Here is a 14551-nt window from a genome sequence, read left to right as displayed (position 1 = left end):
AGGAGCCCATCTGGGTCTCCCATGTGGGTGCAGGGGCCCAAGGATTCGGGCCATCCTCCACTGCTTTTCCAGGCCACAGAAGGGAGCTGGATTGGAAGTAGAGCAGCCAGGACTTGAACTGACGCCCACATGGGATGCTGGCGCTGTAGGCCAGGGCCTTAACCCACTGTACCACTTCTGATTTCTCTGCTAATGTGCCAAGAATGCAGCAGAAGATGGTCCAAGTGCTTGGGGCCCTACCACCAACATGGGAGACTTGAAGGAAGCTCCTGGCTCCTGGCTCCTGTCTTTGGCCTGGCCCAGCCCTGGCCACTGGGGCCATTTGTGGAGTCAACCAGCAAATGAAAGATCTCCTCTCTTTGTCTCGCCCTCTTACTGTAACTCTCTCATATAAATTATTATTATTTTAAAAATAGGCTTTTGGGTGCCAGTGCTGTGGCCTAGAAAGTTAAGCCTCTGCCTGCAGTTCCATCATTCCATATGGCACTGGTTCTAGTCCCAGCTGCTCCACTTCCAATCCAGCTCCCTGCTAATGTGCCTGGAAAAAGCAGCTGAAGATGGCCCAAGCACTTGGGTCTCTGCACTCACATGGGAGACCCAGAAAAAGCTCCTGGCTCCCTGGCTTCTGCCTGGCCCACCCCCAGCTGTTGCAACCATTCAGGGAGTGAACTAATAGGTAGAAGATACGTCTCTTTCTCTCTTTCCTTCTCTCTGTATCTCTGCCTTTCAAATAAATAAATCTACAAAAAAGGGGGGGGGCAGTTCTCAGCAAGTTTTGTAGACACCACAGATAGTCAAAGTGATAAAACAGACCCTGCTGAAGCATCCATTTTCCTCCTCTAAAATCTGAATAGTTGACTGGCAAGTGGGTGACTCTATACTGACTTTCTCCCCAGATAAACACAAGAATTTATAAGGGATCCATGGAATAAGAGATGCAATAAGGTTAATAATGTAGAAAGCCCATTCCTCCTCCTTTTCTGAAACAAAAAGTTTAATTATTCTTAGCTACTGGAAAGGCAGAGAGAGAGAGAAATATTCCATCTGCTGTTTCACTCCCCAAATGCCTACAACATCCAAGGCTAGGCCAGGCTGAAGCCAGGAGTCCAGAACTCCATCTGGGTCTTCTTTGTGGGTAGCAGGAGTCCAAGCACTTGAGCCATCATCTGTTGTCTCCTAGGATGCATTAGCAGGAAGGTGGATTAGAAGTGGAGGAGCTGGGTCTCGAACTCCACTCCAGTATGGGATGTAGGCATCCCAAGTGGTAGCTTAACCTGCTACAAACCTGCTACACTACATTTTGTGCTTCTGTGTCTGGATTTGCAGAGCTTAGCTCAAGCACACATAGTCTGAGTTCAATAAGGAGACACTAAGTTTAACTGAACTAACGGCTAAATTGGTAACAGAAGCTTCACTAGATCTATGGTTTACTGGCCTCTGAAATGCAACACAGGCAGATACAGAAAAAAATGAGGATATTTGTTATAATCCTCAAGTTCTGCTCAGCTAGCATTTTGATTTTGAGAAGTAGAGCCTGAATTTTTTATGCAGCCATTCACAGATCTAATGCTTACTCCTGTGGTGAAGTCTTACCCGGTTTTCATCATGTGACTCAAATGTCATCTCTCCTTTTAAGTCTTTTATTTTTATTTTTTTAATTTTTTGACAGGCAGAGTGGACAATGAGAAAGAGAGAGAGAGAAAGGTCTTCCTTTGCCGTTGGTTCATCCTCCAATGGCTGCCGCGGCCGGCGCATTGCGCTGATCCAAAGCCAGGAGCCAGGTGCCAGGTGCTTCTCCTGGTCTCCCATGTGGGTACAGGGCCCAAGCACTTGGGCCATCCTCCACTGTACTCCCGGGCCATAGCAGAGAGCTGGCCTGGAAGAGGGGCAACCGGGACAGAATCCGGCATCCCGACCGGGACTAGAACCCAGGGTGCTGGCGCAGCAGGCGGAGGATTATCCTATTGAGCCGCGGCGCTGGCCTCCTTTTAAGTCTTGTCTGGTGCCTTCGTCCATTTACCAGTCCAGCCTACAGAATTAATCATTCTCCGCAAGGTTGTGTGGCAGTTAGTTCAGTCAGCTAAAGAGAATTTATATAATAGCTTATAATATATGCAACTTTCTGACAGTTGGTGAGTTCCAAGGGGCTATTTTTAATTCATAGTTTTAGTATTTTTATTAAATAAATACAGGAAATATCTATATAGTGTATGTTAGCATAAGGCAGTGTTTCTCATACTTTAATGTGTATACAAATCACCTGTTTGATTTATTTGAAATGCAGACTGACAGGAAGAGAGAGAGAGAAAGAGATCTTCAGTCTGCTGGTTCACTTCCCAAATGATCTAGCCAAGGCTGGATCAAGGCATAGCCAGGAGCCTGGAACAACTCATCCAGTTCTCCCACACAGGTGGTAGGGTCACAAGTACTTGGGCCATCTTCTGCTGTTTTCCCAGGTGCACGTCAGGGAGCTGGATTGGAAGTGGAGCAGCTAGGATTCAAATCAGCATTCTGCTTTGGGATGCTAGCATTGCAGGCAGTGGCTTAACCAGCCACAATGGTGGCCTCCCACGTATCTTTATAAAATGATTCAGTAGGTTTGGGGTAGGCCTGAGATTGTGTGGTACTAGACAGTTTGCAGGGATCAGCACAGTTGGTTAACAGAACACACTTTGAGTAACAAGGATATAGGGAATACTAATACAGTGAATAACCTGTGTACCTACCATGCATTTAAGAAAAAGAATATTTCACCAAGAGCACCATCAGCAAACTCAGAGTGTCCTCCTGTATTCCCTCTCACTTACACTCAGAGGAACTGCTGGCCTGAATTTTGTGTTTAACAGTCCCTCACTTTTTTTTCCCTAACACATAACTTATGTCCTAAATAATGTAATATATAGTAAATATATAAAATTTACTAATAATATTTACTCTATTTAATAATAATATTACTATAAGGAATATATATAATTTACTAATATATAGTAAATATATGTGTGCTCTTCTGCAAGTTGTTTTTTTTTCTGACAGGCAGAGTGGATAGTGAGAGAGAGAGACAGGTCTTCCTTTTTGCCTTTGGTTCACCCTCCAATGGCTGCCACGGCCGGCGCATCTCGCTGATCCGAAGGCAGGAGCCAGGTGCTTCTCCTGGTCTCCCATGCGGGTGCAGGGCCCAAGCACTTGGGCCATCCTCCACTGCCTTCCTGGGCCATAGCAGAGAGCTGGCCTGGAAGAGGGGCAACCGGGATAGAATCCGGCGCCCCGACTGAGACTAGAACCCGGTATGCTGGCGCCGCAAGGCGGAGGATTAGCCTGTTAAGCCACGGCGCCAGCCATCTTCTGCAAGTTTTTATATCCATCTTAGTTTTTGGAAAGATTTATTCATTTATTTGAAAGAGTTATAAAGAAAGAAAGAGAGGGAGAGAGAGAGATATCTTCCATCCATAGGTTCACTCCCCAGATGGCCACAAAGACTAGGGCTGGACCCGGCCGAGGCCAGGAGCCAGAAGCCAGGAGCTTCATCTGCCTCTCCCATGAGGGTGCAGGAGTCGAAGGACTTGGGCCATATTCTGCTGCTTTTGCAGGTGCATTGGCAAGGAGCTGGATCATAAGCAGAACGGTCAGGACTCAAGCCAGCATCCATATAGGATGACAGCACTGCCTATGGCAGCTTAATCCACTGAACCACAGCACTGGCTCCTAAACCCAGTTTAGAATCAGGATTGATCTGGGTTGTAGTCTGGAATTGTAATTCACTCATCACTCACTGCTGATGGACAGCTGTGCTTCTAATTTGTTGCCATTACACATAGTACTATTGTGAATATTCTTTTTTAAAATATCTGACTTTATGGATATAATTTCCATGCTAAGCGGTCCACCTATCTAAAGTGAACAACTCAAGGGTTTTTAATATGTGAAGAGGTATGCAGCCATCACCACAATCAATTTTTAAATATTTTGATCACCCTAAAAAGATACCCTTCTATCCATTACAGTCACTCCCTATCCGTACTTCCCAATCTTTTTTTTTTTTTTTTGACAGGCAGAGTGGATAGTGAGAGAGAGAGAAAGGTCTTCCTTTTTGCCGTTGGTTCACCCTCCAATGGCCACTGCGACTGGCGCATCTCGCTGATCCGAAGGCAGGAGCCAGGTGCTTCTCCTGGTCTCCCATGCGGGTGCAGGGCCCAAGGACTTGGGCCATCCTCCACTGCCTTCCTGGGCCACAACGGAGAGCAGGCTTGGAAGAGGGGCAACCGGGACAGAATCCAGCGCCCCAACTGGGACTAGAACCCGGTGTGCCGGCGCCACAAGGTGGAGGATTAGCCTGTTAAGCCACGGCGCTGGCCCCCAATCTTGTTTATTTGCATCATCTTTCATTTTTATCTTAATAGTTTGTCAGTAAAATTTCAAAAGTTTTAATATGTTCAAGTAATCAATGCCTGGCATTGTTGATTCTCTCTAATCCAACGGCACATCTGTCTTTTATTTCAAAAGCTTTTACTTCCATCTTTATTATTTTGTTTCTTCTACTTTCTTTGGGCTTATTTTCTTGTTGCTCCGTACCACGTGCCGATTTATTTATAGCTCCCTTTTACTAAGACTTTATCCCATAGGGAAGGGAGTCATAGCTCTTTTCTAGAGATCTGTCTTCCATCCACCCGACTTCCAGAGACCTTAAATTTAAACCAGAGTCTACATTTCACTGACTTGGTAACTGCCCTCAGTAAGGAAGCTAGTTTTCATGACCCAGCCACCAATCTGGGCTGCCATCTTTACTTAGCTTTAGGTATTTTTTAGTAACTTGCCACCTCGCTGCTCAATTTCGTAAGACTTACAAAAATAATTCAAACATCATTTTTAATATTCTCCTGAGGACAGGACAGGTTATGTGGCTCACTGTATACCTGGAAGAGGAAGACACATCCATTTTCATTTCTGTGTGCTAGCTTATGACAGTGTCTAGCCCAGAGGAGATCCTCCATGCCTGTTTGCTGCATTTATTGTACACTCAAGATCTGGGTGGAAGAGGAGTCTCATGTGGCTTGCGCTGTAAATCCAGTGTAGGGATTTAACTGCTTTTAGATGGGACTGTACTCTTTAGTCATCTTACACTAAGACCACAAATTAACTACAACCCCCAAGGGAATTTGCATTTCCAGCCCTTGTCTATTAAATTCAAATGTATGGAGGTAGAAGATGAGTAGGAGGACACACTTAAAGGACTACTTGAATGGGAATTTACATATGCTTACCTGCTGGTGATTGGGAAAATGTTCCATGGCCTTGAGCAGCAAATGGGTCACATCAGCCAGGAGTCGAACAGGCATTCCTACAGCAAGATCTTGCTTGGTTAAGTTAAATACACAGGCGCTTGCAGCCAGTTGCACTGGCAAGTTCATAGGGTGGTTTCTCATCCCAGTAACTACAAGCTGAAAGAAAAAAATTAATGCTATTAATTCACCTTATAAACATAAGCCCCCTTCACAGAACAATATTACTTTGTTGATTATCACAATTTCAAAGATACATATGTTTTTCTCACATGCAAAGTTCATAGTACATAGCAGTTACTCACAGATAGTTCCTGGCTGAGCTGGTATCCAGTTGGTCATATCCAGAGATTTTTCTCTAAAGCTAATGAATCATTTCTACACAGGTACTCATCTCTGTATTTTATTGAGTTTGAACAGTGCCTGCTGTATGGAAGGCAGTGAATAAATCCTCACCAACGTGCACAGAATAAACCAGTGGTGAACTTCACTCTGCGTTCTCAACCTTCATTTCTTTGAGAACATCCCTAAAGTTAGCATGCCTAAATTCTACTGACTTCCCCAAGGCCTAGACAAACATTTTGCACCTTTTCCTGTTTCCTCAAACCCTAAACAAATACTCCCCCTTTCTTCCTATCTGCTGAAGACTGCTTCTGCCTACACTAAGAAAACTGAAGCACCCAGGAAGGAACTTCAGATTTTAACCATGACAGGATTCCCCTCAGCAGCATGTGTGCCTGCCTGCCTATTACCATGATGGATCTTTCTGGGCTCCTCTCTAAAATTTAATCCCAACATTTATTTGCTAGATCATTCCTTTATTGTCTCCTCCTCTTGTCTTCAGCTGTTCTCTTCCCTCACTTCTACAACTTGTTTTTATTCTCTATTGGATCATTCATGTCCGCAGAATCACATTCACATACAAAGAAAGCTATTTCTCCCATCTTGAAAAACAAAACAAAGCCCTCTTTTAATCCTACTTCTTCAGCCAATTACCACCTTTTTCCTTTGTCTCCCTTTGCAGCAAAACTCTTTGTAAGAATTGCCTGTATTCTTTAATTTCTCTGTGAGTCATTCTCTGAATGAGTATTTCAGATCAGGGCTAGAGATCTAGTCCTTTGTTGCTCTGGTTTATAATGACTAAAAACAAACAAACAAACAAAAAAAAAAAAACAATGCATACACCAAGTATCCTCCGGTATGTGGAAGCGAGTGACAGGTGTTATAGATAATATCCTAGGGACCGAAATGGACCCGGTTCCTGTCCAAGCACTTCATTCTCAAAAAAAATTTTTCCCCCATTGGATAATATTTTTTTTATTTTTAACTTTTATTTAATGAATATAAATTTCCAGTGTACAGCTCATGGATTACAATAGCTTCCCCCTCCCTTAACTTCCCTCCCACCCGCAACCCTCCCCTCTCCTGCTCCCTCTCCCCTTCCATTTGCATCAAGATTCATTTTCAATTCTCTTCATATACAGAAGATCAATTTAGTATAAAGATTGCAACAGTTTGCACCCACATAGAAACACAAAGTGAAACATACTGTTTGAGTACTAGTTATAGCATTAAATCAAAATGTACATTTCCCAGGTTTAGAGAAGGACAGAGGCATCTTAGTACAGGAAGCTTACAGAACCCCTAATAAACATGACCAAAAGAGATCCTCACCACGACACGTTGTAATCAAACTCACCACAGTGAAACATAAAGAAAAGATTCTAAAAGGTGCAAGAGAGAAACGTCAGATTACTCTTAGAGGATCTCCAATTAGACTCACAGCAGACTTCTCATCAGAAACCCTACAAGCTAGAAGGGAATGGCGAGACATAGCCCAGGTACTAAGAGAGAAAAACTGCCAGCCCAGAATATTATATCCTGCAAAGCTCTCATTTGTGAATGAAGGTGAAATTAAGACTTTTCATAGCAAACAGAAACTAAAAGAATTTGTCGCCACTCATCCTGCCCTGCAAAAGATGCTTAAAGATGTGTTACACACAGAAACACAGAAACATGGTCACCAATATGAAAGAAGGTAAAGGAAGGAAACCTCACAGCAAAAGATCACAGGAAGCTCAATTTCTCTTTGACATAGAATTAATCTCTGATGCTCTGTTAAAGCAATGTGTTAAAGTAATCTATTATGTTCTCTTGATGTCTGTTAAATTCTAATTGTTCAAAAACAGCTGAATTTTTATTAAGAGCTATGGGTTATTTAAATATGTGCTTATTTTCAAAGATTTGAATAATCACCTTGTAGCAATGATCAAATTTGGTCTATGTTATGTCATGATTTTAAGGAATCTTATTTCAACCAGATATTTTGGATTTTGAGCCTTCTTGGCATTCTTGACAGGCATTCAAAAAATCAAAGTTTCAAACAATCTGGTCTCTAAAATTTCCAGTAAATCCTGGACTTTGGTTTTTCCAGTTTGGGCCCAACTGAAAAAAATCGAAGGACATATGTCTCTCATCTTAGAGAGACACCAACTAATCAGTCTATTTGGATTATATTAGAAGTACTGTCAAGATGTGATGTGGTACCAAATTTTAAGTTTCTATAATGGAAAATGCTATTAATACAAATGTTTGAGAATTAAAAGTCTAATGATTTTGTGTTACTAGACATGATAGTTATCTTAATGAGAAAGTCCCAGAGGCCTAAAGGGTTAAATACTTGTAAAATCCTACAGGTGCTTTCAAAAATACTGTGAAGTAAGCAAGTGCCTCTTGTTGGTTGATGAGTTTATAATTTTAAACATGGCGACTTAAAGTCTTTTGTCATCCACAGTTATATATGATTTGCTGCTCATAAAACTAAAGCATTGTTGGTTCTGTGTTTAGCTGTCCTCCTATAGGTTCCTATGGACTTTTTCCAGCCACTTCTATTGTATTCAGTACTTTGGGATGGCTCTGTAAACAGATGAAGCCAATAATGTATTAACAGTACCAACTGAGAGAAAGTATGGTTAACTGAGGTTACTAAAAACAAAAAGCAATTCAAATCAATTGGCAATCTACAAAAAGAGTTAAAGATTTTAAAAGCTATTATTAAAATTGCTATATTGGTCTATTATGCTATGTTATATGTGTGTATATATTGTATGTCCACATGGTGAAATTTTATTAAGAGTTTTATTTTAAATGGCTTATAGATAAGATTGTCCATAAATTTAAGCTGCTAAAATTAATCAAAGATACATTTTAATTTGTGTGACCTGAATCTGTGTATCATATGTTTTAAACTTGTTGGTAGAAAGAAACTAAAAACATCTTATATGGTTGTGCTTAAGTTTACTGGTTAAACAAACTACACCATGTTAGATATTTAAGAGGTGTTTTCAAATACATGATTCTTAAAATTTATAGAAGGCATTGGACCTTCTGGTAAATGTTTTCTTCAGTTGTTATCTAATGGTTGAAACGGTTTGCTAAGTATTCATGTGATATTGCTATTGTCAGCAAGCGATCTAGGACTTGCTCCCTCATTTCTCTATTCTCAGCCCAACTTGTTCTTTCATTTCTCTATTCTCTTCAAGGTAGAAAACTAATTCTATTATGAAGGAATCTGTAGGACGCACAATTTAATCTTTAGACCTTATAAAAGAGATGGCTAACATTTTTCTGTAATAGCATAGCCAAAATAAGAACTTAAATAATAATCTCATAGCTAGATTCACTTCGCCATCAGCGAAGTATACAGTAAGTAGAAAAAACCTCCCTTTCAGACCAAAGGGAAAGAGTTTTAAAGAGAGAATATAATTTTCCTCATAGGCATTGTCTACCTTAGAAAAACTACTACAGAACATGCCTGTGACTATAGGCTTATAGTTCAGGCCACCGAAGATTAGAGATGGGACTTGGGCACTCCCTTGACTTGCATCCTCTGGTCTGCTTTAACAAAAACCAGGAGGAAAAGAAAGCTCGGCATCAGAAGCAATGGGTGGCAGGCCTATTAATGGCTGATCTGTACAGTGATCTGCCCTCAAGGAGACCCAACAGGCCAGTGCACTGCAGTGGCTTTCAATGTGGTAAGCCTGGGCTTCAGCAGAAGTCAGCTTGTGAAGACCCCTGGCAGCTCTGCCAAGAGTTGGATCACTGGAAATGGACCTGCCCTGGAGTCGAAGGATGCCCAGGTCAGAGCCACAGATCTTATTGGCTCCAAGCTGAAAAGCCCTTCAGTCAGCCCAACTTCCAAAGTGACCACTGCAGCTGAGGGGATGGTCAAGTAGGGTCAGCAACATTGAAGGCAGAACTGTAAATTTCTTGTTAGAGATGTCATTCTCAAAATTTTTAAGATATCCAGGAGGTCAAATCAGTTCTGGTTCTGCCACTGACTTACTCATCTCACAAACCTTCAGATTCACCATCTGTAAAATAGAAGACAGAACCTATCTCTTGCAATTGTGACCAAATATACTAGGACTCACCAGTTTTGAAAAATTAGATGTACATAAGAATGCTCTTGGGAGCTTATAATGCAGATTCCTGTGCCCCATCTAGCCCTACTAAATCTGAATTACTGGGGTGGGGTTCACAAATAGGCTTTTGTAGCAGCAGTTGGGGTCCCGGCTGCTCCTCTTCTGATCCAGCTCTCTGCTGATGCACCTGGGAAAGCAGCGGAAGATGGCTTGGGCCCCTAAACCCACGTGGGAGAGAGAGAAGAAACTCCTAGCTTCTAGCTCCTGGCTCCTGGCTTCGGATCAGCCATCTGGGGAGTGAACCAGTGGATGAAAGATCTGTCTGTCAGTCTCTCTCTCTGTAACTGCCTTTCAAGTAAATAAATAAATCTTTTTTTAAAAATAGGCTTTCTAGGCCGGCGCCGTGGCTTAACAGGCTAATCCTCCACCTTGCGGCGCCGGCACACCGGGTTCTAGTCCCGGTTGGGGCTCCGGATTCTATCCCGGTTGCCCCTCTTCCAGGCCAGCTCTCTGCTGTGGCCCGGGAAGGCAGTGGAGGATGGCCCAAGTGCTTGAGCCCTGCACCCACATGGGAGACCAGGAGAAGCACCTGGCTCCTGGCTTCGGATCAGCGTGATGCGCCAGCCGCAGCGGCCATTGGAGGGTGAACCAACAGCAAAGGAAGACCTTTCTGTCTCTCTCTCTCTCTCACTATCCACTCTGCCTGTCAAAAAGGAAAAAAAAAAAAATAGGCTTTCTAAAATAAGCAATATCCAAGACTGCTAGTGGTCAAAGGGCCACATTTCCACAAACACCACCCTAAGCGATCAACAAGATGAACGGTCTCCTTTCTTGTCCTTCTAAAGCTGTCTTGGTTAAAATATCTTAATTGGGGGATAACATGTATCAGTTACAAAAATACAGATGGTTCATAAATGGTCTGGAAAAATGCTTATGGAATTGCAGTATTGCATTTCTTTTTTTTTTTTTTTTTTTTGGACAGGCAGAGTGGACAGTAGAGGGAGACAGAGAGAAAGGTCCTCCTTTTTGCCGTTGGTTCACCCTCCAATGGCCGCCGCGGTAGGCGCGCTGCAGCCGGCGCACCGCGCTGTTCCGATGGCAGGAGCCAGGTGCTTCTCCTGGTCTCCCATGGGGTGCAGGGCCCAAGCACCTGGGCCATCCTCCACTGCACTCCCTGGCCACAGCAGAGAGCTGGCCTGGAAGGGGGGCAACCGGGACAGGATCGGTGCCCCGACCGGGACTAGAACCCGGTGTGCCGGTGCCGCAAGGCGGAGGATTAGCCTACTAAGCCGCAGCGCTGGCCTGCAGTATTGCATTTCTAAAAAGATCCCACATGGGAAGCAGTATAGAGTTAATATACAATAAAGTGCCCTGATTCCATCTCACACTTCCATTATCTACTACAGCTGGTGGCAAAATGTAGCAGTCACTGGTTTTAGGGAGTCACATATGCACAGGAACGCATCTGTACTGCTTAATGAGACTACTGTGAAACTCCAGTAATGCTGTGCAACTGTTTTCTCTCTCAGGGATAATAACAAATCACAGATTATCAATCCTATTATAAATAAAAACCAAAGGCTAAATGCAAATACTCTTCACAAAATCATCACCTATCCAGGAAGATAATTACAAAAATTTCATAATAAGTTGCTTGTTCTTACCTTTAAAATTTCTGGCTTTGTCTTTTCCATCACATGAGTCAGGCTAAAAAGGTGAAAGAGAGCTTCCCGGACAAAGAACGCTCGTTCGCTGTACCGCTTCAGTGCTTCTGCAATCTGAGTTTCATTGGCTTCTCCAGACACCTGGAAGGCAGCCAGAAGATTAGCTTTTAGAATTCTTTTCAATCCTTTTAACTCCATCTAATACAGTATAGAAGATGGTGTCCAGAATTGCTATTATAATGCGTGAAACAAATGGAAACTATTACTTTCAGCCCATCCAGAATAGTTCATCTAGAGGTGTATGTGTCCTAAAAAGATGTGTTAGATGGCTCTTAACCTAGCACAGACCTATAGGTACAATTCTTCTATATCATACCTAAAATAAATCTCAAGATAGTTAACATTATTTATAAGGCCTTACCACGTAATTAGGCTCCAGCTTCCTTTTACGATAACCCTGTTCCCCAGCTTCCAATGTTAGGACTATACTGGCCTGTTTGGCTGATCTTTCAGTAAGCTGAGTTCTTTCTCAGTGAAGACCATTACATGTAATATACTCTCTGAATGAAAGCTGACTACTTTATACTCGTATTTCCTAATTCAAATTAAACACTTCTTTAGAGAGGATGGCGTTATGACACACTGTGTTAAGACACCACTTGCAACACCAGCATCCCACATAAGCGCTAGTTCAAGTCCTGGATGCTCCACTTCCGATCCAGCTCCCTGCTCATGTGCCTGGGAAAGCAGAGGAAGATGACCCAGCCCCACCAAACCCCAGTCATTACAGCAATTTCGGGAGTGAACCAGTGGATGGAAAACCTTTCTCTCTGTCTCTCCCTATCTCTGTAACTCCGCCTTTCAAGTAAATAAGTAAGTCAAAAAAATAAATAAGGGCCCACATTGTGGTGAAGTGGTTAACACCAGCATCCCACATAGCACTGGTTCATATCTCAACTGCTCCACTTCCAATCCAGCTCCCAGCTAATGACCTGGAAAAAGCAGCAGAAGATGGCCCAAGTACTTGGGGCCCTGCACCCACATGGGAGACCCAACTGAAGTTCCTGGCTCCTGGCTTCTTTCTTTGGCTTGGCCCAGCCCTGGATGCTGTGGCCATTTAGGGAGTGAACCAGTGGATGGAAGACCTGTCTGTCTCTCTTCTCTCTATAATTCTACCTTTCAAATAAATAAATAAATCTTAAAAAAAGAAAAAAACAGAGAAGACTGGCCCAGGGACCTAGATCAGGTATGCCTGAAACATGTCATTCACAGCTGTCATCATAATCCTCCCACTAGACTGACCTTTTCCATGCTGTACCCCAACAGCTAGAATTGTACTTAGCTCAGAATACGTACTCAAATAAGTATTCATCACATAAGCGTATTCATTAATCTTCCTGAATTTACCCGTTAAGAGGTTCTGTTCAAAATTAAGTCTGTCTAGGAATTTCCATTCACACAGATCAGTGTGCTTACCTTTGCACTGTGGTTCTTGTCCTATTGTGTAACCAAATAGAATAGGAAGTAGCTCTTTATGAAAGCAACTCAACTAGGAAGTGAAAATGAAGTAACTAAGATAATCCCCAGTGGATTAATGGGTGCAGGTATTGAGCAGCAGTAACTCTAACATCACAGAAAAGAGAAACAACCAGGCATTATTTATATACCTCCTAATGTAAGAGCACCACACATGAGGCTCTTACCAAAGGGAGCAAACATTAGTCTGTTTAAGCCTCCAAATCCAGCTACTAATTTGCAGAAAATACAAAGAAATATGTGTCATGAGTATATAATCAGTAAAATCCAAGCTGAGCGAAGCTCTGCAAGTCAAAAGGACTGGATACTTCAACAGACAAATTTTACAAAAAAAGGAAGGAACCGAGGAGGAACCTGTAAACTGAGATACTCAAAAGACATGCCAAATTTTTTTTAATGTGCAAGACTGGAGCAGGTCTTTTGCCTAACAGTTGATGCTCGTTAACACTCACATCCCAGATTAGAGGCCTAGGTACAACTCCAGGCTCCAGACCTGGACTCCAGCTTCCTGCTAACGCAGACTCTAGGAAGCAGCAATGATGACTCAAGTAGTTGAAGTAGTTGGGTTCCTGCCATGTATGTGGGAGACCAGGATTGAGTGCTTGGCTGCTGGCTTTGCACACTGCCAACCTCACTTCCACCCTCGGTGTTACAGACATTTCAGGAGTGAACAAGTGATGGCCGTGCTGTCTCTTCCCCCTGACACACCCCAAACAATTTTTTATAAGAAAATTTTTCTAATGAGCAAGATTAACCAAGTGCCTAAAGATAAACAGTTGGATCATAAAATAGAGAAATGCAAGGTAATGATTACTAACAGAGTCAAGACAAAGTTTACTTCTGTGGAGGAGGAGGGAGCTGTGATGAGGACAGGCACATGGAAGAGCTTTGCATTGGCTGACCAAGCTCTTGAGTGATGGAATCAACTGTATTTGCCTTATTTTCACTCATTAATATATGGTTGTTATTGTCTTTGTTTTATTTTATTTTATAATAAGGTAAAATGCAAAAATATCATTTAGGGGGCTGTGCTGTGGTACAGCAAGTTGAGCTGCATCCCATATGAGTGCCAGTTACTCCACTTCTGATCCAGCTCCCTGCTAATGCGCCTGGGAAAGCAGCAGAAGTACTTGTGTTCCTGCATACAAGTGGGAGACCTGCATGGAGTTCTGGGCTCCTATCTTAGGCCTGGCGAACCCCTGGAGATTGCAGGCACTTGGGGAGTGAACCAGCAGATGGAAGATCTCTTTCTTTGTCTCTTTCTGTAACTCTACCTTTGAAATAAATAAATAAATGTTTATTCATTCTAAAAAATCTTGAGACATAATTTCATCAAGGGGAAATTTAGTTTTTTATGACAACAGCATTTTTTTTTTTTTGGACAGAGTGGACAGTAGAGGGAGACAGAGAGAAAGGTCTTCCTTTTTGCCGTTGGTTCACCCTCCAATGGCCGCCGCGGTAGGCGCGCTGCGGCCGGCGCACTGCGCTGTTCCGATGGCAGGAGCCAGGTGCTTCTCCTGGTCTCCCATGGGGTGCAGGGCTCAAGCACTTGGGCCATCCTCCACTGCACTCCCTGGCCACAGCAGAGAGCTGGCCTGGAAGAGGGGCAACCGGGACAGGATCGGTGCCCCGACCGGGACTAGAACCCGGT

At 43.0% G+C, this 14551-nt stretch overlaps 1 protein-coding gene across 1 annotated transcript in view; it reads right to left on the bottom strand.

The window, feature by feature from the left end:
* ZYG11B (zyg-11 family member B, cell cycle regulator) overlaps positions 1-14551 on the bottom strand; it is an 88626-nt gene that overhangs the window by 34383 nt on the left and 39692 nt on the right. The window contains exons 4-5 of the mRNA XM_062191347.1: positions 11365-11505; positions 5259-5435 (exon numbers count right to left, since the gene is read on the bottom strand). Coding sequence (XP_062047331.1) covers positions 5259-5435; positions 11365-11505 — 318 coding nt within the window. The remainder of the gene's footprint in view (positions 1-5258; positions 5436-11364; positions 11506-14551) is intronic.

This window comes from Lepus europaeus, chromosome 5 (genome assembly GCF_033115175.1).
Source record: "Lepus europaeus isolate LE1 chromosome 5, mLepTim1.pri, whole genome shotgun sequence".
Classification (NCBI taxonomy): domain Eukaryota; kingdom Metazoa; phylum Chordata; class Mammalia; order Lagomorpha; family Leporidae; genus Lepus; species Lepus europaeus.
This window is presented reverse-complemented; position numbering and strand designations above follow the sequence as displayed.